General features: G+C 30.0%; 2 protein-coding genes and 1 long non-coding RNA gene across 12 annotated transcripts; all 3 read right to left on the bottom strand.

The window, feature by feature from the left end:
- Positions 1 to 107: 107 nt before the first annotated feature.
- LOC131593459 (beta-fructofuranosidase, soluble isoenzyme I-like) lies at positions 108 to 5,176 on the bottom strand. Of its 2 annotated transcripts, XM_058865956.1 has the most exons (7): positions 4,741 to 5,176; positions 4,334 to 4,342; positions 2,295 to 3,151; positions 1,642 to 1,803; positions 1,190 to 1,416; positions 1,007 to 1,094; positions 108 to 315 (listed from the first exon to the last, which is right to left on the bottom strand). In XM_058865956.1, the coding sequence occupies exons 1-7, from the start codon at positions 5,042 to 5,044 to the stop codon at positions 112 to 114; spliced, it is 1,851 nt and encodes a 616-aa protein (XP_058721939.1). In that variant the 5' UTR covers positions 5,045 to 5,176; the 3' UTR covers positions 108 to 111. The 2 variants fall into 2 exon arrangements, with proteins under 2 accessions (XP_058721939.1, XP_058721940.1); XM_058865957.1 differs by lacking the exon at positions 4,334 to 4,342 and having other exon boundaries at positions 4,741 to 5,175.
- A 4,210-nt stretch (positions 5,177 to 9,386) lies between these two features.
- LOC131593461 (probable trehalose-phosphate phosphatase F) lies at positions 9,387 to 13,281 on the bottom strand. Of its 3 annotated transcripts, none has more exons than XM_058865959.1 (12): positions 13,182 to 13,281; positions 13,010 to 13,050; positions 11,821 to 12,128; positions 11,588 to 11,728; positions 11,434 to 11,505; positions 11,082 to 11,207; positions 10,895 to 10,951; positions 10,652 to 10,753; positions 10,474 to 10,551; positions 10,302 to 10,371; positions 10,037 to 10,200; positions 9,387 to 9,784 (listed from the first exon to the last, which is right to left on the bottom strand). In XM_058865959.1, the coding sequence occupies exons 3-12, from the start codon at positions 12,115 to 12,117 to the stop codon at positions 9,731 to 9,733; spliced, it is 1,161 nt and encodes a 386-aa protein (XP_058721942.1). In that variant the 5' UTR covers positions 12,118 to 12,128; positions 13,010 to 13,050; positions 13,182 to 13,281; the 3' UTR covers positions 9,387 to 9,730. The 3 variants fall into 3 exon arrangements, with proteins under 3 accessions (XP_058721942.1, XP_058721943.1, XP_058721941.1); XM_058865960.1 differs by having other exon boundaries at positions 13,010 to 13,051; positions 13,192 to 13,210; XM_058865958.1 differs by lacking the exon at positions 13,182 to 13,281 and having other exon boundaries at positions 13,010 to 13,171.
- A 2,557-nt stretch (positions 13,282 to 15,838) lies between these two features.
- LOC131657320 (uncharacterized) lies at positions 15,839 to 19,788 on the bottom strand. 7 transcript variants are annotated; one of them, XR_009300616.1, is made up of 12 exons: positions 19,586 to 19,788; positions 18,957 to 19,310; positions 18,580 to 18,727; positions 18,434 to 18,463; positions 18,259 to 18,351; positions 18,095 to 18,174; positions 17,873 to 17,986; positions 17,375 to 17,642; positions 16,957 to 17,135; positions 16,831 to 16,880; positions 16,512 to 16,703; positions 15,839 to 16,387 (listed from the first exon to the last, which is right to left on the bottom strand). It is a non-coding gene; the product is annotated as an uncharacterized LOC131657320 (long non-coding RNA). The 7 variants fall into 7 exon arrangements; XR_009300618.1 differs by having other exon boundaries at positions 17,375 to 17,986; positions 18,957 to 19,004; positions 19,103 to 19,310; XR_009300617.1 differs by having other exon boundaries at positions 15,839 to 16,433; positions 17,375 to 17,986.
- Between the last annotated feature and the right edge of the window lie 4,557 nt (positions 19,789 to 24,345).

Below are 24,345 nucleotides of genomic sequence, written 5' to 3'. Positions count from 1 at the left end.
AAACCTCAAAATTCATTACACTCACACTCAATGCAGATCAACTACATTTGTAAGACTAGTAACTAATCAATTGGTTTTTCAATGAGCTTCATATAGTTTTTTTTGTATTTTTCATTGAGTTTGATCAAAGGGAAATGGACCTATAAAAGCATTGTTCAAATGCCAAATCTTGATAGAGACTTTGATGTTAATGTTAGTTGCATTGTTGAATAGAAATAATCTTGTAGCTCCATATATTGCTTCTGTTGGATAAACTCTACTTGAAATCACTCTTCTTCCTCTTTGAGCAAAGCTCTCAATAATTGAATGGTCAACCTAATCACATTAACAAGAAATTTATTGTCACAGACAAAAATGTAAAATAAGTACTAAGATAATTTTACGAAAGTTTCAGACGCGAACAACAATAAATTGAATTAACGCGATTTGATTAGATAATAAAACTCTCCGATCATTATTATAAAAAATTTGACTTTTTTATTCATCAAACAAATGATGTATGATGTATCTGATATGTATATAAATCAAATACATCAGTCGTTCAATAAATTAAAAAAATATATCAATTTTGTTTATATTAGAGACTGAAGAGTATAATTCGATAGTCTTGTATAAAAGTGCAAATAGACATATATGCTCCGTTTAAGTCACTCTCGTAAAAGTTCGAAAAAAATGGAGCAGAGCGGAGAAACGTCAATGTGACTGTGCGAATCTAAAAACTTGATCTTAATTGCGAAAAACTGAGGGCAAAGTGGACATGCGGACTTTACATCCCTAAAGGCTAAAAGTTGTAAAAAAATTCTTGTTAATGTTTATGTCCGCATAAAAACGAGGCGGAGCGGGACAGACATATTAGAGGATATGGCTTAAAACCTTAGTCTAGTACGCGAAAAAATGCAGATAAAACGAGCACATTTGGTAGATCGGGCCCGTTTTGACACTCCTATTTTTGCGTGATGAATCATGATAGAAAAATTACAAGAAAAAGCATGTGATTGACACCTACCAATACTCTCATTGACAATTTTTCATCACTGAAAACTGGAACTTTGGTACCATAAATTGGTTTTTCAACCTCAGAAGCCTTTGATGATCTGCATCACACAATAACTCATTTCAATTAATCAAACAATATTTCATCCATGAAATTGTAACCTTGTTCAAATTTATATTTCATACAAATTCTTACCTTGTTTCATCAACACAGAAGAAAGTGGTTGAAAAACCAAGACTAGTATTAGAGAGGCTAAAATAAATTGGAGTTTGTTCAGAAAGTGTGTCATCTGCAATAGCTATAATTCCAAATGGTCCAAAAGCACTTCTCTCTAAAGCACCTCTTCCACAATCTATATCATCATTGCTAATATTTCCTTCTGATGTCAATGACTCAATCTCAAATTCAGCAAATATGTCCAACTGTAAAAATAAAGCACGGACTCAGATACAGATACTAGACACGACACCAATACTTACACGAATATCCGTAATAATTTAAAAAAATAAATCAATTAAACATAATCAGTATCAATGTTGCGTCTGTGTCGTGTTGATGTCCGACCGAACATTGACACGGATACAACTTTTTTTAAGGTGTCAAATTGAAAAAAAAAATTGTTTTAGAGACAATTATAGACAACTAACCTGTGATGCTTGAGAAATGTTTAGTGGAACAACAGAGCCAGGTGTGATCACTACTCCTTCATATTCATCACTGCTTATTCTTAAACTCTCTATTTCTTCTATTGGCCATAGAACCAAATTACTTCTAGTTTTCTTGTCAAACAACACTGTTCTTGGAATTGTCTGAAAAAAGGAAGAAAAAAAATTATGTAAAAGATTTTATGAAATACATATTAAAAATGTTGAAATTAATCTCGTTAATTCAAATGAGTTGGTAGCTGCTTAGAGACGGAAAGTTGGTATGTCTCTCCTATTTAGATTTGTCTAAAAGAAGGATCTAAAACCTTGGCTCCTTCGGCCAAAAACAGGACAAGACGGAGCGAGACGTACGAAATAGAGGTGCAGACCTAAAGTTTTTTATCGACCCGCTAAGAATTTGTAGGCAACACAGACATATGCCAAACCATTTTTAATTTAAAGTCGTTACATTAATTTGCTATATTAAAATTTTTAATAAGTCCCACTAAATTAATTCAGTTGATAGCTATTTAGGAACATCTGATTGTGGAATCGCTGATTCGAAACGGCGACATTCTACTTATTCATTAATATTATTCCTTAATATGAAAATTGATTCATTAAACTACTTGACAAAAATTTCAATGAATTCATACCTGAAGTGATGCCCAACCTTTTTTCAAATCATCACTTTCAGTATCAGTTTCATTAATCCAACCATACAAAATCCTTCTTTTTTTCACTTGATCATAAAAAGTTTTTGAAGCATAGTATCTTCCATAATCCAAAAGAAGCCCAATACCTACATCCTCATTAGGGTTATCAGGCACCCATGTATCATTTTCAATAAAATAAGTTCCAATTGCATAACAATCAACTTTTGTGTCATCCAAACTAGCCTTTAACACATGCTTAACTTCCAACCCGTCTACCGATGTGTCCAAACCGTTCGACCCGTTTATCAAAATCGGGTAAAAGTCCACACATTCCCACATACCCGTACCTGGAACCGTGTGTAAGTAGTTCTCGTTGAGTTCAAAATACGTGAAATTTGTTGTCTTGTAAACTAATGAAAGACCCGTTTTTTCTTTCTTGGACCCAATTAAAACCCTCCATTTATTATCGGGCCCGATCCAAGCTGTGGTTGGATCGCGAAAATTTTTCAACCTAATGCCAGGTGGGGGCTCGATGACTGGGTTATCAGCGTATTTAACCCAATCAAGGAGAAGAGGATCAGATAAGTTGGCGGGATAAGCAAGATTTTGAACTTGCACGTAGTTATTGGTATCGCCCGTGTAAAGTATTATGATTTCGCCATTTGGTAAAAGTGTGGCGGATCCGGTCCACACACCGTTTATATCGAACCACTTATCGGGTTTCATGGCTATGGGGAGGTAGAACCAATGAATCATGTCCTTTGATACAGCATGTCCCCATGTAATGTTGCCCCAAATAGCTGAATCTGGATTGTATTGGTAAAATAAATGATACCATCCCAAGTGAAACAATGGACCTGCAGCCATACAATCAAACTTTGATAAATTTTTTACTAAATTTTATTTGACTTTTCTTATTAAGAGACATGAAAAAATTGAGATTCTAGTTGTGTAATAATTGTATGTTTCTAAACTCAATTTTAATTAAAAAAAAGTTAACAAATTTTTATTAGGATGAGGTAGGGGTAGTTACATAAATTCTTTTAACAATAAATCAAAACTTTGGGTGAAGTGATGAAGATCGGAATGTCTTGCGATTGAGGTGGTTCTTATGTCATAAGAGATAAGATTGACGCGGAAATATATTGAAGTATTTGGATCGTCGATCAGATCTCAGGTGCGGGAATAGTGTTGCCTTGAGTGGTAAATTGAGTTGTCTTGGATCTTATCATTGGAGATAATCACAAGAAACAGTTTTAGAGAGATTTAAGAGTGATTGAAATTAAATTTCAGAAAAAATTACGATGCTTGAAACTATCGATTATTTTTTAATGCATCTAATTTTAAAAAAAAACATTAAAAATGCACACTTACAAAAAAGACATAAAAAAAACATTTCTATTCACTTCAAATGAAATTATGTTGTCGCTAACAAATTTTTTATATAATAAAAGAAAAAAGAACAAATGAGATGAAAAAATGTCATGGAGTATAAGAGAGAAAAAAAAGTATATATTAGATTTTTTTTTGACGAAATAACAATAACCACTGAAAACTCATATACATAAATCTGAGAATTAGGATTCAAATTTTAATGTTAGATTCCAATCCAATAGTATTGATAGAGTTATTAAGTGAAATAACTCAAGCAAAACTTACTTTTTTTATATAGTAAGTTGATCTCCACTTTATTATTAGTGTATTTTATTTTATTTCTTAGTTTTAAAATTCAATTGAATTTAAAAGATAATTACATATCCTCAATTACTTTTTTTTATAACATCATATCAATTATTTAATAATATTGCATAATTCACTCGTCCGCATATATATATATATATATATATATATATATATATATATATATATATATATATATATATATATATATATATATATATATATATATATATATATATATATATATATACTATGAAGTTTTCACCAAATATTTTATAAAAAAATAGAAATAGAAATAGAAATAGATTCATTAAAAAATAAAATTACAAACTAAAATATAAATAAAAGGAAAAGTGTACCGTTGGGATCTATGTCAAGTCAGTTCAATAACCACCACATGAAGCATGAAAAAAAAATTAAAAACATCACAGTTGATTAGTCTCATAATCAAACTTGGTAATCATTTTGAAATAACAAATTAAAGAAAGATAAAATAAAAATGGAAAACACTAGGTTATTCATATATCTAAATTTGATCACCTACCATTCAATGAAAAATTCTATAAAAATTTATGTAAAATTCAAACTTGCATATAACAAATTATTTTTCGACTTAGACATGTCATTTACATAAGTCATTTTTATATATAAATCATCCTAATTTTTTTATATCGTTCCAATTTTATCGGATGTTTTTGAGATGACATATAGTAAACTAAAATTCAACAATGTGAATAGAAAAAAAAATAAGGTAAGGTAGACTTACCATTCATCCAATTCTTTTGAGGTTGAAAGTGAAAAGCTGTTCTTTGCCAAGAAAACATAGCATCAGTCCAATCATATGAAACTTTATGAAAATCATATGAATTTGACTTAGCTGAAACCTCTTGAGCAACCCCTCTATCCAATTCTTGCCTTTCCAAATTTTCCAATGGATTTTGGGTTTGATTTATGATGATAAGTGCAAGCATTGACATTATGAATACAATGGAACCAAATGTGACAAAGATAACATAGGATGGTTTTTGATTACTTTTCTGCAATGGAGTGTGTAGAGTGTTGGGCTTCATTTTCAAGGTATGTTGTGATGTGATTTGAGTTTGAGGGTTAAAATAAGAAGAATGGTGTACTTGGAATGGTAAGTGTGTGAATGTTGGATTGGAATGGTGGTTCCAAATTTAGAAGTGGAAAAGGAGACATAGAAGAGGAACATGATTGCATGTTTCTATTATTGAAGAAATAAATGCTTGTAGATGGAACCATAGAAAGATCTTCTTCTTCTTTTTTTTTTTTTTGAATTATTTTTTATAATATTAGGATATAACATAAAATTTTTTAAAAAATATCTAAATTATTTATATCAATCAGTGAACATCATGAATTTTTGTTCAATTGATAAGAAATTGATTCAGTTGAAAAAATTATTGATCCTCGAGACTTGTTATAAGATTTATGAAATTCAACTCATTTAAATTTTTTATCATAAAAAATATTTAAATAATAAATTTTTATATTTAATTTTCATATAAAAAATAGATTTCAATATTTATATATGTTTATTATGTAAGGAATGTAATATATTTAATATTATTTCTTTAAATGATGTGCAGTTTAAATTAATATTTATATTTAATATTCATTCACTATATTATTATTAATATATTTGGTAAAAAATTATAGTAATTTAATATTTTTATTTAATTATTAAAAATAAATATTAAATATTAAATGTGTTTAACATAGTCTGATAAGACGCTAATCCTACCAAGTCTATAGAACTAGGGTTTCAACAATAAAAGGTAAAGACATTAAAATTAAAGATAAGAAAATAGAGATAAAAATAACTTTGTTGATTTCTTTGATATCCTAATGTCTCAATAAGACTACAATATATAATGTTACTAGTGGATAACAAACTATAAAACCCAAATATTAATAAAGACACAAATAACAATACCAATAAAATTGCTACTTATATAAATTCTTAATAAACTTAACTACTAAATTCTACTATCTATCATAGTCTTTGTAGAATTTTGTCTTTTCTATTAGCATGTTTGGATTGGCTTTTGGGAGACCTAGAATCAATTCTAGAGGTGTATAATTGATTCTGGGTAATTTTGAGGTGTTTGTTTTATCTAAAGTAGAATTGATTCTGCTTTTAAAATTGATTCTACTTGAAGCTATAATTTGTAGTTTTTACCTCCAAAATTGATTCTGGGTGATTTTACACTGAAATTTATTATTCAACTCATTTTTATATAAATGTATCTAAACATAAATCAATTTTGCTAAACTCAATTTTATTAAAATCAATTCTATCAAACTTTATTTTGCTAAAATCAACTTTGTTCACGATCCAAACACAAAAGGCATAAACATGCCAAAAAAACAATTATTTACCATGTATCAAATCAGATGACATTGTATAAATATTAAACATTTTAGAAACTAACATTTAAAATTATGATATAAAATTAATTAGACACATTTATTAAAATATTTTACATGAGTCATGCATACCAATTAATTTCAATTTATGTATGAAGTTTACATGACAACAAAATGTATCATTACTTTAAATCTAATTAATGGTCGAAGTTAATGTTATCAACCACCATGAGAATTTTCAAAATAATAAATGTTGGTGATTATAATGAAATAGATTGATCTGAACACCTGACCAGAAAAGAAAAACCAAGAAAAGAAGATGAAGAAAAAAAAAATCATGTAAGAAATGAAAGAGGTATATGAGCAAAGTTTGTGCTAAGGAATGGATTAGGCCACAGACGAAATTTTATGTTTTGAAATTGCTACCTATACCCACTTATGTAAGCTACCTGCACCCTTTTGTATGGCTTAGTCAATGGTTTGAAATGTGAACATAAATATTGCTACGAGCTAAAGAAGCATGTCCACCTCGTTTATTCTCGTCACATAGAAATCTAGAAAAAATGAGATTCATCAAAATTGTTATTGTTGAAAGTATGAGTCTAAAATCTTAATTCGTTGGAGTGGAGCGGACGTGTGAGCATTTCAGTCCTAAAGATAAAAATTGTAAAATTCTTTTTACGTTGAATGATACATAAAATGATTAATATTTTACATCATTCATCATACCAATTAATCTCAATTTATGTATGTTTACATGACAACAAAATGTATCATTGCTCTAAACTAATTAATGGTTGAAATTAACTAGTTACTAACAACCCTAAGAATTGTCAAAATAATAAATGTTGGTGATTATATTAAAATAGATTGATCTGAACCCCTGAACCAAAAAAGTGTAAAACCAAGAAAAGAAGAAGAAAAAATAGTCTTGCAAGATATGAAAGAGGTATGATGAAAAGAGTTTGTAGTCTAGGGATTGGACTAGGTCACAACGAAGTTTTACACTTCAAAATTGCTACCTACACCACTTATATAGCTAGCTACCTGCACCTTTTGTATGGTTTAGTGGTTTGAAATGTGAACATAGATAGAATTAGAATTTCTTTTTAAACCTCTTGAAAGGTCTCTGGCGAAATAGCAATTTTACCCTTTAAATTTGGAGATGCGTATTCGAGCATATCATATTTTATTTTTTAGAGGTTTATTTGGAGATATATCTCCGAATTAGAATATATACATTAAACTCACAATAGAAACTCCTCATTCTTTCTCTTTTCAAACTTAAACCCTCAAACACCCTATAACCCCAAAATCTCTACTTTCAAAATTTATTTCAACTGATTTCTACTCATTTCCTCTTATTACAACTCCTTATTTCAAGACATTTCAACAACTCGCAAATCTCCAAATTTGAGTAAGTTTCTCCTAATCCTTTGATCTACTTTGTATATGTATAGTAAGTTGTTTAGAATCATTTAAACTAAGTAGGTTGAAGTATAACTTGTAAAATGTGGTTGTTTTGGTGTAAAATTTGGATCTTTGGGGGACTTAGCTTAAAGGTCCGAAAATAGCAATCGCAGGTGGTTTCCGAAGTGCATAACTTAAAACATCTCTGAGTAATTTCGGAGATGCACTTCCGAAATTATGCCTGAGTTGTTTTTTTTCAAACTTGTTGTTTCTTCCCTTTGAGTACTGATTATTTTGTTCTTCATAAAAATGGCTGAGAACTCAAATAGAATGAGACTTGGCATGCCAACCCAAACTACTTCTGTTCGGTGTGAGAGAGCTGAGCAGGCTACGAGGGGTCGAGAACGCGGTGAAGTACCGCAGGAGGAAATGGAGGGAACATCCACTTCTGCTCCGAGGAGTCGTCTGTCATGTGCGTCCTCATCTAGGGATAATGAGGAGGCACCCGAGGAGGTTCATGTTCCGGCACCTGAAGAGGGTCGTGTTCCGGAATCCGTGCAGGTTAACTCTAGGTATCCAAGAGGGTCCTCTGACACTTCCTTCTAGATCTATTACTCTAATCATGTCGCTCGACATGTATCCACTAGACAGATATATTTGTTATTACACTTTTCATTTAAAGGATTTACACACAAATATGTTAAAATTGATATTAATATTTATCTTTACAGGAACGGCTGCCACTAAAGTCCGTGAACCATGCTCGAAAATATTTACTCTGCATAATCCTAATGAGAATTGGTTCAAGGAGGCCATTTTTGCCTCCGGACTTTCGAAACTTTGTTGTTCCGAATACAACACTATTAGCCACGGAATGCAGGGGCATTCGTAAAGAGATGGCATAAGGAGACGTCATATTTCCACTTTTCGGTTGGAGAGATAACGATCACTCTGGATGACATCGCCTGCCTGCTACACCTTCCTATCAGAGGGAGACTCCGAGTTAAATTCTTGCAAAAAATAGTATTTGGTGCGTACGAAAATGCATCTCTGAATTTACCGAGAGACATGTTCAAAATTTTAAAGGTGCACTCAATATAACAAAGATGTAGAGAGAAATTGTCAAATTAAAAAAAAAAAAAAAAACATAACGGATCAAAGCAGTCATAGTTCAGGGTACTATGCAAGACTAATACTTTAATTTATTTCGAAGAAAATAATGGTAAGACGAACATATAAACATTGCAATTTTAAAGTATACTGGACAAAAAAAATTGCATACATAAAATTTTGACTTATTCTACAAAAAATACAGCAAACCTGACAAGTCAAACCCGTTTTTACACCTCTAAATATTAAAGGTATAAAAGAATTGTCAGATTTTTTTTTTAATTTAATTTACATATAATCGGCTTCTGAAATTGGTACTAAAGCATTTTGAAAACTTATTTATAAAAAGAAAAAAAAAACTTGATTCATTTTATAAGATACTAATTTCTGGGTTTTTTTTCCCTTACATTTCAAAATACTTTTTCTAGAATGATTCAAATTCAATAGAGACAAAAGGTGAGTGAGAGTGAGGGGCACTATACGAAGCATATAATGATAATCAAAATTTTATAATATATATTAATGACCTCCAAATTACAGATAAACAAAAAATTAACACATGGGAATTCTCCCTTAACAATTTCATATGAATTAAATAATAATAATAATAATAATTTATAGAAAAAAATAACCCTCTGAACAAATTTTGAATAGTCTTCTTCACATATAACTATAAGCCATTAATTTACAGCCACCACAAAAGCTTTGACAAAACAAAACTGAATAATCAAAAAGTTATTCCTATCTTGAAAGGTCTTCTTCAGAGCTTAATTCTGCTCCAATAATCCAAAATCAGATTCTGTCATTAATATATAGTATAGTAGAAGCATAATCTCCTCTATACACTATAGTAAAGAGTTTGATTTCCATGCCACAAGTGACTTGAGAAATTCCATCACCTACACATAATGGAACTTATGTTAATTAGAAAACAACTTATTTCTATAAGCTCTTCTTCAAGATACCTAACACGAAAACACTTCTGATATGTCCATAAACTCGCAAGAAGATAGCTTATGAAAATAACTTATAGCTTAAGAAAGACTATTTGAGAGAGGCTATATTATAGATATAGTTTATGGCGTGTTTGGAAGATGTTTTCGACTTATTTTTATAAGTTCTCTAAGATAGCTTATGAAAACGAGAATTACCTCGGAAGGATCACAAAGAGAGTAAACAGCGTTGCTTTCTTTAGGCGCAGAAGAAACTAAGATTCCGAAACCTTTATTAACCTCACTCAAAACCTTAAATGCATCTTCGTCTGTTCGATCATCACCGATATATATAGCTAGAACATCTTCATCATCGTTAAGTCCTAAAAATAAAACACGTCGAATGTCATTTACTGCAAAAACAAAATTTTGATCCTTAAAAACACGGTAACGATTAAATTGAATTATCGACAAATGAACTCACCGAGAGACTCTAGCAAAAAGGTAACAGCTTTTCCCTTATCCCAGTCAATCACCGGTCGAACCTCTAAAACCTGAACATTATCGGTAAACATGAGTTACTAAGTCCTATAACAGATATGTTCCGTAAAAAAACATTAAAATTAGTGAACAAGTTATGTCTCTTGTTATAGTACCTTTCGACCGTGAGTTAATCGTAAATGTGGATAGTCTTTCATGATATCGTAAACGCGTTGTGCCACCAAATCCCAATTCTGTACATTAGACGAAACGAAATATTATACCGCATATTCCTTCATTAATACTACTAACAAAATATTCTACAGATGAAATAGAGGGAGTAGTAAGCACTACCTCTTCGTCTACATTACGGTAATGTACAGAGACACAAAACTTATTATTCTCAATTTTTGCGCCTTTGATGTCTCTTATACAATCAACGAGCAACATCCGTACCTGCATAAACATGAGCCAATTAGAATCTACGAAGCACTTACACAGACACCAGACCTAACACTGATACATTCGTCTGTGTTGAACACCAGACACGTCTTTGATGTGAAGTGTCGGTGTAACATAGGAAACGATAACACATACCTCGTCAATCATAGGCAGGAAATCGGCAGCAGGTTGGAATAAATTAACTTCCTTACCCTGTCATTTTAGAAGATTATATAAATCAATATATCAGCACTTCAGAACGATACTTCTCGAACAAGAAAGACAAAATGAAGTAAGATCGGAAACATATGCTATATAGAAACCTAGAATCGAAAACTCGTACCTTCTTATCGGTAGATCTAATACAATTCGGGTGATCATCAGATACCGATTCTCTAAGAGGACCGATAATGTCCATTCCATGACTACCAGCGTAATGAAGTTCGGTCAAGCCAACGAACTCATGTACCTGAGAAGATAACGTGCAGCAAAAGGCTCGAATCAAAACCCGGTACAAACATTTAGATAAAAATTCGGGGAGTAAATATTCATATACCAGAGGAAATTCGAACTTTGTTCCTTGAGATTACAAGGTTAAGCTCTTATCATCGAGCTAGTACAAACATGGAAGTTTGTTATTCACATTTTTCTATATATAGATTTCAGTAAACATCGACGAGAAAAGTTTCAACTACCTTTTCACGACTTCTTCCGCTAATTATCGCGGTCGGAAAATACTCTGCCACGCTTTTAACTGCGTCGCGCATCTGCATTTGTTACACGATCACAATCAGCTAAATCAAAACAATCCAGAAACACATTCGAAACATTTTGCAAAATATAGCATACCTTGTCAGACATGAAAGCGCGGTCGGGATTGTCAACAATCGGCGAAAGAGTCCCGTCATAATCGAGAAACAATGCTACTTTCTTGCCTTTTGCACAGTTAGTAATTTGCTCAAAAGACGAAAGTGCTGATGGAAACTCTAGCTGTGAAAATGATAAAAACAGAAACAAATAACAAAACCGAACAAACGAAACTTCCACGACAAGTTACATAGAGGGTTGTGTGTGTTTTATACCAGCCAGGTTAAATAAGCGGCATCGGCTTCAGAAGACGGAACACCGTGACCAACATCCATAGATATTTTCTTGTGAGTAGGAGAAGACGATCTCATTGCGTCGAGACAACCGTTATAACGAACATCGTCAAGAACTCCATTCTTCTTCCTTGGAATAGTTAGCGAGGGACCGTGGAGAAAAGTCGAACCACCTGTAGGAGAGCAAGAGAGACTCGAAGGCGTGCCGAGCCTTGACCTTGTCCTTGTCAAGGTTGCGGTTTCAGCGAGGAGAGACGTATGATTTGCCTTCAGTTCCATTGGATCCAGATCTATACACAATTATACAAAACAGCAACAATGTAAGATCATAAACAGCTTATAGCAAAAGTGCTTATCAAAAGAAGCGCTTATAAATAGCATGCATAAGTTAAAAAAATAAGCTAAAAAATTATATAAAAATGTTGAGAATTTCTCCCAAACAGTATCACAAAACTTATGCAAGTAGATAAGCTCAGATAAGCCCATAAGCTAATTAACCAAATAACAAGCTTGGATAAACAGCTTATTTGCAGCTTATATCATAAGTACTTATCAAAATAAGTGCTTAAAATATAGGCCTGTGTGAGTTAAAAAATAAGCTAAAAATGTCATATCATAAGTGCTTATCAAAATAAGTGCTTATAAATAGGCTTGTGTAAGTTAAAAAATAAGCTAAAAATGTCATATCTTAAGTACTTATCAAAATAAGTGCTTATAAATAAGCTTGTATAAGTTAAAAAAACAGCTAAAAATGTCATAAGATGTCTTCCAAACAAACAGCATCATAAAACTTAGCCGGTATATAAGCTCAAATAGGTCAATCCAAACAGAATATTACTCAATTTACCCAATGAAACTCTCATAAAATGCTGATTAAAAAAAGCACTTTTTTTCAACAAATAATAAAAATTAAAAAATGGTCAAGAATCTGACCAAATCAAAACAATAACAAAAAAAAGCACTTTTATATTAAAGTCTAAGGAAAGCATCAAGAAAGTTTCATTCATTCATTCAATATTATTACCAAACAAACAATTGAAAGTCAACAAAAACACACAATCTTCATTAAAATAATCAAAACAAACTTTACACATTACAAACAAAACTTCATAATCATAATCTCAACAAAAAAAAAAAAAAACAAATACAAAAAAAAAAAATTTAATATTACCTTAATCACAAGCTCCAATTTCCAGCTACTTCAAAATTTTTCTGTTAAAAAATTACAATACAAGTTCCAGATAAACAATATATAATGGTTTGGTGCAATAAACAATATATAAGAAGAAGAAAAAAAAGAGAGAATGTGAGTGAAAAATAATAGAGATAGAAGAAGAACATACCAAGAAGAAGAAGAAGAAGAAGAAGAAGAAGAATGAAAGAAGAGAAGAGGTTTGGGATGTGAAGGAAGAGGGTATTTATAGAAGGAGTTAGGTAATTACCTAACGTGTATTACATAGAAACTACCTTTTTCGCGGTTGTTGACTATATACACAAACAAAACACCTAACTTTTTCAATTTTTAATTATTACTATTATTTTATTAAATTAAATTGTTTTTTATATAACATTTTACAACATATGTTTGACAAAATTATAATAATCCAATATTCTTTTATGCGTAATCGTAGAGATTGATTTCTCAAACCCAAAAAAAAAAATATAATAGAAGGTGAAATTTTTGTTCAAAAAATTTAATAAGTTTTGTCATGCTGACATCTGATTAAAGGTCTATTTAGTAAAAATAGCGGTTGACTGATAAGATATTTGATAAGTTATAACTTATAGCTAATAGCTGATGACGGATAGTTTATAGCTTATGGCTAATGATTGAGGCTGATAACTGATAAGTTAATTAAAGTGTTTGATAAAATTAACAGTTAAAGTAACTTATAAATATAAAATAACATAAAAGATATTTATTACATAATTATTTAATTTGAAATTAAAATAAAAATATAAAATAACATAAAAGATATTTATTACATAATTATTTAATTTGAAATTAAAATAAATTATAAAGAATAAAAATGAGCTTATGCTAAAATAATAAGAATAAAAAGATAGAAAAAATATAAGTTATAAGCTAAAACAAATAACGTCTGAAAAATAAACTATAAATTATAGTAATATAAATTATAAGTTACTGACAAAAATACTGTTACCAAACAGATCTAAATTATTAAATGAGTTTATAAACTATAAGTTATAAAATATAAGTTTAAAATTGTGTCTTACCGAGAAAAATATATTTTACATTTCAACCAAATTTTTTTATGTTATCAATATATTATAACTATTAGATGATAAAAAAATAATTCAAATTTTATCATAATTATTAAAAATATCACAAAAATTATTGATGGTAATATAAAACTTCTAAATATATGTTTAAACTTTAAAAGCCATTGATGGTAATAAATTGACAATATAAAGCCTTATGTAAAGATACATATAGAAAGTTATTTAGAACCATGAAGTTTTGTTGAATATTAGGTCAAATAAATATAAATTTTTTAAATTATTTTAAAATAACTAAATATAAAAAATGATTTGATATTAATTGATAAATACGTATTAAATAAAATTCTTCCACATCAGCCTTGCGTGTTTTCATTGACTAAAATATTTTATCAACTTCTTATTTTCAAATTATATGACAATGCAACAAAAATATATATGACAACTATACCTAATTATTTATTATTTTTTTACAAACATGGTGTGACACGAATAATATTTATTCAAATTTGTTAAACATGTGGTTGGAGGGCATTCAATGAGTGATAAGTTATTGGTGAGAGCTTATAAAAACATGGCATAAGCAATGATGAGATGATGAATAAGCTCTTTACAATTCCTTATTACAATAAAATTAACTAGTGGGATACCCGTGCGTCCGCACGGGTACAGTTTGAATCGCATATTTGTCACCAGTTTGTAATAGAATTTCAAACAAATTGTAAAATATCAAAATATTTATTGATAGAAGAAAAAAATTCGGATAGAAGATAAATATTTATGTTTAATTGATAAAATATCAAAATATTAATTGAGAAAAATTGGGATCAAAATATTCAAAGATAATATATATAAGAAATGACATATTTAAGAAAAACTGTTTTACTAAAATTGTTTTACATCAATAATATATATTTTAGTTTTCAATATATTAAACACATGGTATACTCGTTCGCTTACATGGTAATGGTGTGTTATCCGTGTGTTCGCACGGTACTGATGTGGTACATGTAAATATTATCAAATATTTTGGTTGATTGAAAAAAAAAAAAAAATTAAAATAATCATTAAAAAAAAGGTTTATAGATAGATTTAAAAATTAGTTTAATTGATATTAAAAAATTCATCGAAATCGAAAAAAGAAATTTATAAGGTGTTTTTAAAAAAAAAAATAGTTATAATACCTCTGACAGATGGAGAAGTAGTCAATTTTGAAAGAACTTATTGAGAATTTTTTTAATATGAAAGGCTAGTGATGGCTAGTACCATTGTATCATGTTTGATTGTAATTGTTATACAATTTTATTTTTAAATTTTAGTGGTGAATAAAAAGAGCTCTTATGTGTGACTGTTAGTAGCATTAATTAAAATAGGATAATACTCGATAGCCAAATATTTTTTTGTTGCCATGTACACATTTTGGCTTAAACAATTCATATTTTGGCTGGATTTATGTACATATGAGTATACATGTGAGTAAAGCCATTCAATTTATACTAATAAAATTTTCAATGCTACAAATTTTATTTAGAGCAATTCTAAATTTTAAATATAACTTCCATTATAGAGAAATTGTCTTTCAATTATAGCTTATACGCAGTGCAATTTTGACTTTAAAGTATTGTTACTTTGGGTACTTAGAGGCAGTTAGAATCTGATCAAATGGATGGATGGCCTTACTACTATTGCAACATTCATAATTAGTATAAAACAGAACTATTTTATTAAAACAACAAAAGTAAATATATGTATTAAAAAACATAGGCATAAGAGATCTCAACCAGTACAATGAAACAAATAGCAAGCAATAAGATAAACTGCAGAAACAGAATAAACCCTCACACTAACACCACCTATTCTAGACATTTGCAACTATAAAAATACAAATGCAAAACATTCATGAACAACCAAGTCCAAATCCCAATAAACTTGCAAGCACACAGACCCCTAACCACGAAACACCTCTGCCCGAAAAAACTGCAAAAGCAAACAGCACCAAAAATAACAGTTGAAACCAACCTAATACGCTGCATGCGTTCCGAACCACCTCTACATGAAAAAAATCTGCCTAAGCAAGCAGTCACTTCCTGCGCGATTCAATATTAAAACATAAGGATGATAGATTTTGCCATATCTTTTCCAATTGCTCAAACACCGAAATTGAAACACCAGGCACATCTACCGTCCAAAAACTACGAAGGGCATTTTCACCCAACTGAATTTGCGATTGATGCATCAAGCCGATTTCCTATCGGATGCTCACCGCAATTGAAGTGACTTCTGCAACTAAAACACCAAAACTGGACACCTGCAGACTTACACATGCAAGTATAAAAATGCAAGCCAAAAGCAACCTTTACACAAAGAACAATGATTGAATTAATAACCAAGAAATATAATTTTATTAATACATTTACACAAAATCTAACTACCTGATGGCTTCAGGATCTTTCTTTAGTGTATCTATACTATCTGAATTTGATTTTGGATTTCCATTGTTAGCTATATTGTAACTCTTAGAGGAGTCACCAGACTTTTTTGGTTGATCATACGTTTGTTTGGAAAAGTGTTTCTGTTGTTTCTAGAAGGCACGTTCTCAACTTCTTCAGTTAACTCTTCAATTACTAATCCAACACACGTGATGCCAAAAAAAATAGATATGACATCAATAAGAAATTTAGAGCCATAAAGCTTAGTATGGTCAGCACCAAGTGGAAGGGGTAAAAGGAAAAAAGGGTTCGAAGCACATACTTCCAATAGCATAATGACCACCTTCCTTTATCAACTGTACCTTGGTGTCTCTGAAATAAACAGTTGATTACATTAAACAAAAGTCCAAAGAGAGGTGTAAGTATGTGGAAGGGAGCAAGATCACACCGTAGAAGCTCTCCAATTATATCATCATCAGGGGACACTTCAAGTGAATTGCTCAAATCAGTGACGACATAGGGGACATAATTGTGTCACTTACAGGTCACCTGTAGCAGGCCTCGCTCCTCATATGCCTGACATCTTCGATAAAGAGCCTTAAGGTTCTTTGTGTCATACGCCAAAACCTACCATAGTTAAAAGCACATTAACGCTTTGATGTGATGAAACAACCAATTTCCAAAATATAAAGTTAATTTATAGCACTCATGTTATTGCATATTACAATTACAATGTAAATTTCTTTATAATCTCCTAGGTTGATAAATTTCCCCATAGTAGTAACGCTGCTAACATGTTGCACATGGCAATTAAAATTTACAACCTAAATCCCATTACAATGGTAAATGAAAGGAATTATGAATACCTTAGAACCTTCTTTTATGCATTCATCACACTGTCTTGTCTTCAAGTAGCAGGCAATCAAGTTAAGTGAGCACGCCAAAAGTAGTTTTCTACATTTGAAAAGATGGAATCTATCTAATGTTCTCCTTGAACATTGAGTGACGTAACATACCCAAACCAGCGACATGGTTGAAAACCAGCCACATGAATTGTCACTTTTACACCAGTTTCAACTCATAAAGACACATAGGGGACATCTTGGTGAGATTAAAATCATGATAGTAAACTCCCTATATAACAGTGCTAAAAATAGTTATGAATCACAAAAAACAAAAAATAATGGTGTAATCCAAATTTTCAAAGCATGGAAAACATGGCTTAATTAAAACTTTCACCTTTCAGAACATAACAGAATCAAAAGTTGAGTTTTTTACTTAACCCCATAACCGGGAATCAATAGATATTAATAAAAATTATAAATCTTTCACATGAAAAACAACAAAGAACGACAAAGGGTTACCCAAATCCTTCCTGTTCTGCGTTATTGTTTTGATTTGTGTATAAAAGTTAACCCCTTGCGGTGTCTCTAGTGTCAGAGGGGATCAGCTGAAGGTGGCGCCAATATATGATGGAACTGTTGAAATATTAAGTCTATTAATTTCATATTCAGAAACTATGAATTTAATTGAATGTGCAAGTGCAACATAGGAAGTTAGGAACAAACTACATCAAAAAATATTACTTGGAACACATCATAGGCAGAGTTCAAGATAAAATACGGTATTGATATATATATTTCAACGCATATTATGGAAAGAAGCACTACATGAAGAAAAAAACACGACATATGTTAGAATCTTGTAAAATCTTCATGAGATAATAATGACAGATCATGAGAAAACATACCAAGTTTGGATCGGAAAGCGCACTCATGCCGTTTTCATTAAGGTTATGTTCTATCCCATAGTGTAAACAAAACTATGTCAAGCAATTTTGTTTCTGTTATGCAACTTGAAAATTCAATATAGAGAATAACATATTGAAAATTACCTACAATGTAAATAAACTTTTGAAATAGTACCTCATAGTGTGGTTCAAACTGACATCTCTTCTGCAAAAAAAAAAAAGGGTGAAAAAAGAAATGTTAAAATTTATATTTGAGGCATTTCCACTCTTAACAAATCAAGTGTAAATGCAAAAGAGTTAGTGAAGGGTAATGTGCAGTACCTCTCAAATGAAGGGAAGTTTACTCTTAGGAAAAAGGTTTTAGTGCTGAGGAATAAAATAGTTAAGTTCATTGAGAAACACGTATATCCCTTTAAAGAGAAATTCGCTAAACTTGCTCAATCAGAAGCATGTTGGACTATTCACCCAGCTGGAGAAAAATTGAAGGAGTTAGCAAAGAAAGAAGATCTTATTTCTTATTTCCATAAGCTCTTTAGTATGTATGAATATTATATTGCTCATTCACTATTTTTGTTTTCCTCTTTTCATATTAAATCATTCACTCACTCAATATTTAGTATGTGTGAATATTATATATATTACACATAAATCAGCAAAGTACAGAATTGAGATTATACAATTTCAAAAACCTAACTTACCAAAACTGGATGTCCATTAAACTGTTCAGAACCGCAGATTTACCGCACCTTACGAAATTGAAATCCAAATTGAAATCGAAATCACAATATGATGAATTAGAAACTATGATAAATGATTATGAAGAAATGAAATGGATAAGAATTACGTTGCTAAGAGCAACAATGTTAAGGAAGGTTCAAGGTCTTCAAGAACTGGTTGTTTTATCGATATCTTCGTCAGTGAGCTCCGCTGACGCTTGACGCGTGAATAACACTTGCCTAGATTCATGGAAAGCAATGTCTGGTACAATTTATTGCCTTCTTCTAAGCAATATCATATGCATCAAATCAAAGGAAACAATCTATACGAATATACTGCGTTAAAAGAGAAAAAAACGATAGGCATAAGATTATCGGTTGATTCAATCAAAACGAAAAAACAAAAAAAAAACAAAGGTTAAAAGAAAAAATAAAGCGATAGAAATAAGATTAAGGTTGATTCAATCATCGAATCGAAGAACAATAATATTATCAGTTGATTCAATCATCGAATCGAAGAACAATAATTTGTCATTCAATCAAAACAAAAAAATGGTTGATTAAATGGCATAAGATTACTGAAGAACACAAGAAAGGGAAGAATGAAAAACCTTGTAGATTGGACATTTAAATCCTCACAATGTGATCGTCAGGGAGTAGGATTATGGTTTGGATTGGAATCGGTGGAAAGAGTGAACAGAGAAGATGAAGAAAAAGACTTTTAGATTCTTGTTGTGGTGTTGTGTTTGAGAAACTGAGGTTGGAATGTGAAGGGTTCAAATGTTCTATAGGAAATTGGGGGAAGAGTAAAAGGGGGGCGTGGCCGTTGAAATTCTCCAAAAGGCCAAGTAGAAATAATTAAGTCATCATGGGCCACAGCAAGTTCTCATAAATAATAATAAAAAAAAATCAATTAAATAATGATAAAATAATTAAATTTAATTATAGTAAGATTACTATTAATAGTAAGTTTTAAAATAGTAAGGCTTCTAAGAAGATGACACTTGGCAAACATGCCAAAAAACTCATTTTGCTTTATTATATTGTATGATAAATTTGTTTTTATTTATAAGTAACTTTATATATATATATATATATATATATATATATATATATATATATATATATATATATATATATATATATATATATATATATATATATATATATATATATATATATATATATATATATATATATATATATATATATATATATATATATATGGGATATCATATGAGAATGTTATATTTATATGACAATGTGAGAATGAATTTGATTAATTGAATTTTAAAATAAATTGTGGAGATTATGTGTGAATCTTTTTTTTCTCTCTCCTACATCATTTAATTTAATAATGGAGGAGAGAGAAAAAAAGATTCACACATAATCTTTACTATTTATTTTAAAATCTAATAGTTCAAATTTATTCTCACATTATATAAAAAAAGACATTCTCTCATATATATATATATATATATATATATATATATATATATATATATATATATATATATATATATATATATATATATATATATATATATATATATATATATATATATATATATATATAGGGCATATCATATGAGAATGACATATTTATATGAGAATGTGAGAATGAATCTGAACCATTGGATTTTAAAATAAATGGTGGAGATTATGAGTGAATCTTTTTTTTCTCTCTCCTACTTCATTTATTTCAAGATACAGGAGAGAGAAAAAAAAGATTCACTCATAATCTCCACCATTTATTTTAAAATCCAATGGTTCAGATTCATTCTCACATTCTCATATAAATATGTCATTCTCATATGATATGCCCTCTATATATATATATATATATATATATATATATATATATATATATATAATCGAAAAAAATATTATTGTTCTATCAATTGAAGAATATATAACCTAATTAATTTCAATTAATTGTAAGATTAGTCTATTTAGTAAAAAGTAAAATAAAAATGATATGATAATGATACACACTCTTAACACGGTTCCACCTCAATGTTACGTGTTGTCCATTCACCAAAGTTGAAAGATTTGGAACCAAGCTATTGTCTTTCACTCTTTCTCTCTGTCCCAAAATGAAACTCCTTTCTTTTCCTAGAACAAAAACAAGTTGATGTTGACCATAAGAGGAAACCATATTAAGTCATACTAATTGTATTGAAATATATTAATGTGTGATTTAAGGTTGGTCGGTTAAATATGAGATTTCATTGAATTTAATTAACTAGCTAGTAGCTACTATATTGGTTTTTTTTAGTAACTTATTATGACATGGGTAGCTACATATAGAGAAAACAATGGGTAGATTTGTGTCTAAAAAAAGAAAAGGAAAAAACAATGGGTGGAGTCTTGAGACTAAAGTCTCTTTCTTCATACATTTGAATTTGGGAAAATAGGTGTAACTAATACATGCATTGTTTAGTGGTGTTGTATTTTTAAAATTCATGTATATTTTTATATAATAACATAAATAAAATAAATAAATCTTAGGCAAGATTACTAAAATATTTGTATATAAGGGGAACATTGTGGATCACATTTGAGAAGTGTTAGAATAATAATGTAAGTGTGAGTAAGTGAGAAAATAATAGTTAATATAGACTTTCATGACAAAATCAAGCTATGAAATTTTGAATCATAGTATGTTAGTGAAAACATAGCTGAAAATTGCCTAAATTTTGTTTAAGAAGGTAACGAGTTTAATAGAAAACAAGGTAGAAAAAAGATGTATAATCTTTGTTGGCATACCTCAACAAAATCTTCTATATGAATACATGAAAATGATCATTTTAGAGATGGTATGGTGCACGCTAGGATGCAAAAGAGTTTCTAGTGTAAGACCATTTCTATAGTAGTCAGGGCCGTCTTTGACGGTGTGCAAAGCGGGTTACTGCACAAGTCCTCAAATTTTCCAAGGTTAAGTTATAACTAAATAGGGCCTTATAAAAATATTTGCTAGGTTAAATAGTGGTTATATAAGGTCTCTATTTATTTTTTTCATGGTTAAAATGTGATTAACCTACACAGGGCGTCAAAAACTTGAGACGGCTATGATAGTAGCCTACCTAATCAACATATGTCCATTTATAGAAATAAACTTTAAGATAACTGAGTATTTTGGAGTGGAAAACTGATATACTACTCTAATTTGAATATTTTCCATAGCTTTGACGGTTGCACATACCAAACAAGGCAAGCTTGATGATAAGGTTATGGAGTATGTATTCAATGATTATCCTTGAGGTGTGAATGTTTATAGTTGAGGTGTGAATGGTTATAGGATCTTGAAGTTAGAACTTAGAGGATCAAAACTCATCATAAGCATGAATGTTACTTTCAATGAGACCTACATGAGGATGAAGTGCAAAGACTTGGAGGTCAAAGAATAAGAAACTATGTTGAAGAAGACTCAAATTAAGGTGGAGATTCCTAATTGGGAAACTAGGATAAGGAGTAAGTTAAGACTTTTTCTTCTAGTGTTACCGAGGGACAACATAGAGCGACTTGTGGTTATCATTTGGTTCATAATAGAGTAAGAAAGGAAATTGTACCACCTTAGCGATACGATCTTGTCGGCCTTATTTGTTATACTTTAAATGTGGTTGAAGAGTTGCAAGATTAAAAACCAAAAACCTTTAGGGATACACTCAAAAGCAAAGGGATTCAAAAATAGTTTAAGCAATGGGTAATGAGATGCTCTTAATAATGGAGAACTATGCTCAGAAGCTTGCGAGACTACCTAAAAAATAAAGGGAAGTTGGATGAAAGTGGCTAGATCAAGGTTCAATCATTACTTAAACTTTAGCGATTCAAATTTTAGATAAAACAACAAGGTGGTTGGTGGTTCAAATAATATTGTAAAGGTGGAATATTGTAGAAGTATGTCTTAAAATCTCAAGTGATAGAGAAAAAGATCAATTTTTAATACTGTCAAGCAACTTAGAGTCAGCGACCTCTGGGAGCGGGGGCATTAATTCGAAAGGCGGGCATCGAGTCGTAGATTGAGTGAGCTTGTCACATTGGTTGTCGTTCAGGTGTTTAAATTGGATTTTTAGGGTTTTAGACCTTGTTAAATGTAATTTTCTGTCACTTTAGTGGTGTGTGGTGAAATCCTAGTGAGAGAAACTTAGAGAGAAAAATCAAAATTTCTTAAGATTCATTATTCTATAAATTGGAAGACCTTTGAGAATATCTAAAGGGATTAAATAATACTACTAGAAAATTCACTTATAGTGACCGAATTAGAGACCGAAAAAGTTTAAAAATCATTTGTATATTTTAATAAGAATTTGCCACTACACCACTTAATATATATTGTTATATTTTATATTTAAACATATATATACATATTGTTTTATATAAATGTATTATTTGTTAAAATAATAAAAAATATAAAATTTTAATAAAAATTAAAAATTAAAAGAGAATTAAAATCTTTTAAAAAATGAAAGGAAATAGTAACATAATAAAGAGGATTAAAAATTAAAAAAAAAAACAATATTAGTGATCAAAAATTTCGATCTCTAATTTTTATATATGAATTAAATTATATATAAAAATATTTTTTGGTGACCGATTTAGTGATTTCTTAAAATTGGCTCATGAATATCAAATATTTGTGGTTAATTCGGTCACAAAATTTTAGTCTCTAAATCGGTGGCTGATTTAATTTAGTGACCTCTTAAAATTGGCTCATGAATATCAAGTTTTTTTTGCTAATTCGAGCAGTATATGACCGAAAATTTTTGGTCACTAAATCGATCATTAAAAGCAAATTTTTTAGTAGTATAATATTTTTAAATAGATTGTTTGTGTGATTCATATATTAAAAAGGAATGATTGAAAAACATTTAAGTAAAAAATATGAGATATTCTTATGAAAGTGGAAGACTATTTTCTTGTGATTCATCTTTTAATCTCTTTTAACAATTTTTAAAGTATAATAAATTAAATAAGTGCTCTGTGTAAATTAATTTGATAAAATTGGATAAAAAATTATGTCTATTCTTATTATTTGCTTTTACTATTAACTCATTATATCAATTTTTAAGGAAAATTCTTTGCCCACCTCCCAACCTTCTAGATCACCTCTGGTGAAAAATCACATATACCCCTGACTTCGGAAATGCATTTCCGAAATGCAAGAAAAAGGTGTTTTCGGAGATGCATCTCCGAAAGCGCCTTTTTTTTTTTATAAAATTTGTCTTATTTTGGAAATTCATTTCCGAAAACACCATTTCGGAAGTTCATTTCCGAAATATTGCGCGTTTTGCAGATTAAGCAAAACAGCCCCCCTCCCCCATTCATTTTACCCTAAATCTACTTCAAACTTCCTCTCTTCAAAAATTTA

This window comes from Vicia villosa, linkage group LG3 (assembly GCF_029867415.1).
Source record: "Vicia villosa cultivar HV-30 ecotype Madison, WI linkage group LG3, Vvil1.0, whole genome shotgun sequence".
In the NCBI taxonomy this organism is placed as follows: Eukaryota; Viridiplantae; Streptophyta; class Magnoliopsida; order Fabales; family Fabaceae; genus Vicia; species Vicia villosa.
Note: the sequence above shows the minus strand (reverse complement) of the source record. Positions and strands in the feature narration are given on the sequence as shown.